Below are 7,500 nucleotides of genomic sequence, written 5' to 3'. Positions count from 1 at the left end.
GAGACACTCAGCTGCAGGGATTAGTCTCAGTGTAGAGACACTCAGCTGCAGGGATTAGTCTCAGTGTAGAGACTCTCAGCTGCAGGGATTAGTCTCAGTGTAGAGACTCTCAGCTGCAGGGATTAGTCTCAGTGTAGAGACTCTCAGCTGCAGGGATTAGTCTCAGTGTAGAGACACTCAGCTGCAGGGATTAGTCTCAGTGTAGAGACTCTCAGCTGCAGGGATTAGTCTCAGTGTAGAGACACTCAGCTGCAGGGATTAGTCTCAGTGTAGAGACACTCAGCTGCAGGGATTAGTCTCAGTGTAGAGACACTCAGCTGCAGGGATTAGTCTCAGTGTAGAGACACTCAGCTGCAGGGATTAGTCTCAGTGTAGAGACTCTCAGCTGCAGGGATTAGTTTGTCCTGTGAGTTTTACCTGACAGAGCCATGCTGAAGCCCTCAGTGACTTTCTCTGGACTGCGTTTCAGACTGCATTTCCCCTGAGCCCATTTAAATGTGGCCGTGGTTTTGATCCTGTGAGTGTAGGAAGAGTCCAGACCTGAAACAGAAGACAGGATGAAGAGTTCCAATAGAATCTATCTATCTATCTATCTATCTATCTATCTATCTATCTATCTATCTATCTATCTATCTATCTATCTATCTATCTATCTATCTATCTGTCTGTCTGTCTGTCTTCCTATCTATCTATCTATCTATCTATCTATCTATCTATCTATCTATCTATCTATCTATCTATCTATCTATCTATCTGTCTGTCTGTCATCCTATCTGTCTGTCATCCTATCTGTCTGTCTGTCTGTCTGTCTGTCTTCCTGTCTGTCTGTCTGTCTGTCTTCCTATCTATCTATCTATCTATCTATCTATCTATCTATCTATCTATCTATCTATCTATCTGTCTGTCTGTCATCCTATCTGTCTGTCTGTCTGTCTATCTATCTGTCTGTCTGTCTGTCTGTCTGTCATCCTATCTGTCTGTCTGTCTGTCTGTCTGTCATTCTATCTATCTATCTATCTATCTATCTATCTATCTATCTATCTATCTATCTATCTATCTATCTATCTATCTATCTGTCTGTCTGTATGTCTGTCTGTTTGTCTATCTATCTATCTATCTATCTATCTATCTATCTATCTATCTATCTATCTATCTATCTATCTATCCATCTATCTATCTATCTATCTATCTATATGTCTGTCTGTCTGTCATCCTATCTGTCTGTCTGTCTGTCTGTCTATCTATCTGTCTGTCTGTCTGTCTGTCTGTCATCCTATCTGTCTGTCTGTCTGTCTGTCTGTCTGTCTGTCTGTCTGTCTATCTATCTGTCTGTCTGTCTGTCTGTCTGTCATCCTATCTGTCTGTCTGTCATTCTATCTATCTATCTATCTATCTATCTATCTATCTATCTATCTATCTATCTATCTATCTATCTATCTATCTATCTATCTATCTATCTATCTGTCTGTATGTCTGTCTGTCTGTCTGTTTGTCTATCTATCTATCTATCTATCTATCTATCTATCTATCTGTCTGTCTGTCTGTCTGTCTGTCTGTCTGTCTGTCATTCTATCTATCTATCTATCTATCTATCTATCTATCTATCTATCTATCTATCTATCTATCTATCTATCTATCTATCTATCTATCTATCAATCTAGGAGCTACGGGAACTCTGTTATTGTGACAATTTCCTGGTTATAAATCTAAAATAGTCACGTATTTGAGCACAAACGTATTTGTCGACTTGAACAAGTCTGGTCATCTAACTAGTTCAAAATAATATTACATTTAAAAAAACATCAAAGCTACAATACAAATGTCAAAATGTTTTAAAGGAAGAGAAGACGTTTCTGAATGTATTGTTTATATTATTAAGGAAAGTCTGGAGGTAAATCGGCGATGCTGTGGAGATGTTTTCAGGTTCTTGGGAAGATCAATAAGAACGTTAAGGCTAGATATCTCGACATGTTCGTTTCTCAGATCTCAACAATCACATCTTGCTGTTTTCATGTGAAAACAATTCCACATTGGTGTGAAAAGAAATTGGTGCATGTGTGAACTTGCCTGAGCAGTGAGACCCGCCGTCGCCTTGCTGTCCTCCTCCAGACGAGCCAGGCAGCGGCTGGCCACAGGTCACTGTGTAGGAATCTTCAGCACCTGCGTACGCAACATACCAGAGCGAGAGACGCGGGAGACGACTGAGTGCAACAAGATCCCATGTCATGTGAAAGCGTGTACAGTGAGCTGAGAGCGTGAGGCTCGCACTCACCGTTACTGATGTTCACCTGAGACTGACAGGTGAGGAAGCAATGCTCAGCTCCTCCGTGTTTACTGCAGTTCAGCGTCGCTTTAACAGGAACCATCAGCAGCAGAGAACCGGTGACTTCTGAATGTTTGAGATCATAACAAACTCACAGATAAACTCACTAGAGGACAAGGACAGAGCGGAACAAGCAAAGTCCACTGAGGAAGATTTACAATCTTTTATAAATTTAACAAACAGATAAGTGTAAATAGGGAGGGCATGTTGGCTTAGCGGTTAGCACATTTGCCTCACACCTCCAGGGTTGGGGGTTCGATTCCCGCCTCCACGTCGTGTGTGTGGAGTTTGCATGTTCTCCCCGTGCCTCGGGGGTTTCCTCCGGGTACTCCGGATTCCTCCCCCGTCCAAAGACATGCATGGTAGGTTGATTGGCATCTCTGGAAAATTGTCCGTAGTGTGTGTGAGTGTGTGTGTGAGTGAATGAGAGAGTGTGTGTGCCCTGTGATGGGTTGGCACTCCGTCCAGGGTGTATCCTGCCTCGATGCCCGATGACGCCTGAGATAGGCACAGGCTCCCCGTGAGAAGTTCAGATAAGCGGTAGAAAATGAATGAATGAATGAATGAATGAATAAGTGTAAACATCTGCATTCTTTTAGGACCGGAAACTTTTTTTTAAGCAAAATGATGTTTAGCCTGCTTTCACAGACGCTCCTCAGGAGGAAGAAAAATTTCAGACAAATTTTAAGTTGTAAAATAGATCGGAACATTTTTTTCAAAATTCAAACCCACTCAGGATACAATACATTTGCATTTGTATGAATCAGGTAGAAAAGCTCGAGCGATCCAAGTGAATTAAAGTTAGCCGCATGCAACAGTTTCAAGGAGAAGGAGAAAGTGAGGACGAGCAAGAAAGGAAAAAATCACTTAAAGAAATTCAAAGTATCTCCTGTTTTCAGCCCCAGAGAGAAGAATAAACACTATATGTCCCAAGTGTGATTGTTTCTTACCCATGCAGTCCTTCTTGTTCCAGTGCAGTCTGTATCCAGCTCTGCAGTGACACTGAAACCCTCCCAGCGTGTTCTCACACACGTGACCACAACCTCCATTATTCACACTGCATTCGTTAACATCTGACATAAACAGAAAAATGACACACATTCCACATCAGGCCAAAATATTAATAATAAATAAGATTACCAAACTGAAAGATCTTTTTCTTTTCCCTCTTTAGCTCAACACGTGTATTATGTAGCACCAGGTCCTGGAGGAACGTGGCTTCATTTCACGGTGTACTGTTTCAGCTCAATACGCTTGAAATGAATGACGATATCCAGTGGGCTCTGAAATCGGCGGCAGTCGTAAGGGAAGCTGATTTTATCTCGGCTTTGGCTTTAAACTACTCCTTTGATTTTCTTGCGCTAACTGAGACCTGGATATACACACAGAACACTTCTACACCAGCTGCTCTATCCTCTGCCTATACCTTCTCTCACTCACCACAAGAAATGGCCAGGGGTGGTGGTTCAGCTCTCCTCCTGTCTCATTTATCCATCTCTTCTTTTGAATTCCATGTCATTTCAGTTACCTCTCCAATCAACCTTCTCATCATTGTTGTCTACAACCGTCCTCGTCCCCTGGGAGACTTCCTGGAATAAATGGACACACTGCTCAGTGCTTTCCCCTCTGACAGTGCTTGCCTCCCCTTTGACAAGCTTCAATCTTCTTCCCTCCTGACTTTCCTGGACTCATTCGCCCTGACGCTCAACAGCTACTTCCCCACACACGAAGAAAGAAATGTCCTGGACCTGGTTGACAACTGCAACTCACTGCTGGCAGGTCTTACTCTGAACACAATTCGTCCTCTGCGAATGATCCAAAATGCAGCTGACTTTTCTTCAACCTGCCAAAGATCTCCACACCACCACACTGCTGTGTTCCTCCACTGGCTCCTGTAGCTGAATACATCAGGTTTAAACACTGATGCTGGCCTACAAAGTCAAAAGCAAACCATCTCCCTCTTACCCCAAAGCCCTCATCACTCCTCACACTGCACCTCACACCCTCCGATCTACAGCACCGCTCCACTGGTCCCACCATCTCTCAGGGTAAGAGGGAAGTTTACTACAAAACTCTTCTCTGTTCTGCACCGAGGTGGTGGGATGAACTTCCCCTAGAGGTCCGGACAGCTGAGTCACTGGCCGTCTTCAAACGACAGGTGAAGACCTACTTATTCAGGAAACACTTCAACTAGCACTTTATCCCCTGTTTGTTGTGTGTGTGTATTTAAAAACTTTGACTCATGGTATCTAAAGTCTGTAAGCTAGTAAACCGGAGTTAAAGCATTCGATGATAGAGGCTTTACAGATAGAGTGTCACATGCTGTCGATGTAAATGTAAATAAAAGCCTCGATCATAAACTTCATTACAAACCAAATTACAGCTGTAACAGTTGCATTAACCTCAACTTTAATCAACACAAACAAGAAAAAACATCAAGATCAATTTTCTTCTTTAACACACAGACGAACTGATGACACCCCAAAATATTTTACCATCAACAGCTGAAGCTGGAGAAATCATCTAAAGCCCTGTTCAGATGGGATAAGTTTTGTTGTGTACTTAATCCTGGAGTATCTCTGGGATCTTATGTTTTATTATTTACTCTACCACCATGTCAGTTCAGACAAAGATTGTGTTGTATCCCGTGTGAGAAGAGCTTCTGGGCTTATTCCTCAGTATAAAGACAGGAAGTGCTCGCTCTTTCTCTTCTCTCGCAACACAAAAGGTTAAAACGCAGAACAATGAACTCAAGACAAGGTGTAAATAGTGTCAGAGAAGAGGAGCTTCAGAGGATGTTAGGGCAGTTGTTGAGTTCCTAACAAAGGTACATACTATAGACATGTTGTAGTCATGTGACCTACTAATGATGACCTGTGGCCACGCCCCTATACCCAGTGGTTATAATAAAATGAATACATTTTTTAAATAACAAATAAAAAAACATTAAAGGTGGGGTGTTCGATGTTTGAGAAGTGCTTCAGAAAGCTGAGTCGGGCCGACAAACGAAACAAACGTGTAGCCAATGAGCAGAAAGGGGCATGTCTTGTCAATATGGGCGGAGAGAGTGTTCAGTGCGCATGTGTGACATTAGCATAAAGGGGCGTGTCTTGACAATCTGGGCGTAGAGAGAGTTCAGTGCACATGTGTGACATTAGCATAAAGGGGCGTGTCTTGACAATCTGGGCGTAGAGAGTGTTCAGTGTGCGTGTGTGACATTAGCAGAAAGCGGTTTTAACATCGACATGGAGGATAAAAACAAAGAACGAAAGAGAAGAAAGACTTACGATAAGGACAAGAAGTAGGACGTGTTAATATAGGATCAGCTTTCCAGCGCTGGAGAGAACTGAAGGAGCAGGAAGTTGGCCACATATTCACAGGTTGGAGTTTCCCGAGTCAATAACTCCTGAGCTAAACGCTGTTACTACACAAATAACACCTCTTTTCTATCGTAGTAATGTAGAGAGGCAGCTACAACCGCGTTTTGTGTAGTAACAGCGTTTAGCTCAGGAGTTATCGACTCGGGAAACTCCGACCTGTGAATATGTGGCCGACTTTACTTAAGACGCCGAGGCGCTTTTTTCCTTCTCGATAGGTGAGTAACGTTGGTTTTGCTTTGTTACACAGAACTAATATATGCCTTTGTCCTTTACATCATTATGCTTGTGTGGCATTTTTGCTTGTTTGTTTATCTACAATCGTATTGTTCTTCCCTTCAGCTATGATAAAGACACGTTTCTTTCTGTTAGTCGCCTGGGTTACGTATGTATGTGTGGGCGGAGCTATCGATACAGGGGTGGGACCCGTTTGGGTTAGGGGCGTGTTTGTTTTTGGTGATTTTATATGTCAACATTGGCTTTCAAACAAAGCAGACCGCACCTTTAATTACTGAAAGTTCAGTAGAAGATTACCAAAAAGATCCATGATTAGCGTCTCATCTCTGACTCTGTTATTCACTGATTTACACTTAGCGCTGCGTTCACTGCTTATTATAATCCCAAAATGTGCTGATCAGCAGAACGGGACCCCAGACGTACCTCCACAGTGTGACAGACCATACAGTGTGTATCCCTTATTACACACACACTCGAAGCTTCCCGGGGAGTTCACACAAGTCTGGTCACACGTCCTCTCAAAGAAGCACTCGTCAATATCTATAATTAAGCAAAAATATATAAATATATCATCTACACACACACACACACACACACACACACACACACACACACACACACACACACAATGTAATTACACACATCTGTCTAGTTGACGTGTGCTCATTTACAGCTTCAACATCTGATATTGAATATGAAAGAAATCTATGCAGTGGTTAATAATAACAGGGTGACATTCTTCTGAAGCCGAAGTGTGTGTGTGTGTGTGTGTGTGTGTGTGTGTGTGTGTGTGTGCTTTACAAAAACATCTTAAAGCTCACACAGTTAAAGATCTTCAAAAAACACACTCTTACTAACACACACACACACTCACTCAAACACACCCACACTCACTTACACACAAACCCACACACTCTTACTAACACACACACACTCACTCAAACACACACACACACTCACTCAAACACACACACTCACTTACACACAAACCCACACACTCTCACTAACACACACACTCACTCAAACACACACACACTCTCACTAACACACACTCACACACAAACCCACACACTCTCACTAACACACACTCACTCAAACACACACACTCTCACTAACACACACACACTCTCACACACAAACCCATACACTCTCACTAACACACACACTCTCACTAACACACACACTCACTCAAACACAAACCCACACACTCTTACTAACACACACTCACTCAAACACACACACACTCTCACTAACACACACTCACACTAACACACACACTCACACACTCACTCAAACACACACTCTCACTAACACACACACTCTCACTAACACACAAAATCTCACTAACACACACTCACACTAACACACACACTCACTTACACACACACTCACTTACACACACACTCACTCAAACACACACAATCTCACTAACACACACAATCTCACTAACACACACAATCTCACTAACACACACACAAACCCACACACTCTCACTAACACACACACTCTCACTAACACACACACACACACTCACTTACACACAAACCCACACAATCTCACTAA

General features: G+C 42.7%; 1 protein-coding gene across 3 annotated transcripts in view; it reads right to left on the bottom strand.

Annotated features, from left to right (window-relative positions):
• Positions 1 to 7,500, bottom strand: part of scube2 (signal peptide, CUB domain, EGF-like 2) — a 37,646-nt gene that overhangs the window by 15,057 nt on the left and 15,089 nt on the right. For all 3 annotated transcript variants that reach the window (XM_047810458.1, XM_047810456.1, XM_047810457.1), the window contains exons 10-14: positions 6,361 to 6,477; positions 3,274 to 3,396; positions 2,273 to 2,389; positions 2,068 to 2,160; positions 418 to 540 (exon numbers count right to left, since the gene is read on the bottom strand). In XM_047810458.1, the coding sequence (XP_047666414.1) occupies positions 418 to 540; positions 2,068 to 2,160; positions 2,273 to 2,389; positions 3,274 to 3,396; positions 6,361 to 6,477 (573 nt within the window). The remainder of the gene's footprint in view (positions 1 to 417; positions 541 to 2,067; positions 2,161 to 2,272; positions 2,390 to 3,273; positions 3,397 to 6,360; positions 6,478 to 7,500) is intronic.

Source organism: Tachysurus fulvidraco, chromosome 2, assembly GCF_022655615.1.
Source record: "Tachysurus fulvidraco isolate hzauxx_2018 chromosome 2, HZAU_PFXX_2.0, whole genome shotgun sequence".
Lineage (NCBI taxonomy): Eukaryota > Metazoa > Chordata > Actinopteri > Siluriformes > Bagridae > Tachysurus > Tachysurus fulvidraco.
The sequence above is the reverse complement of the archived record's forward strand: the minus strand, read 5'-3'. Positions and strand labels throughout refer to the sequence as shown.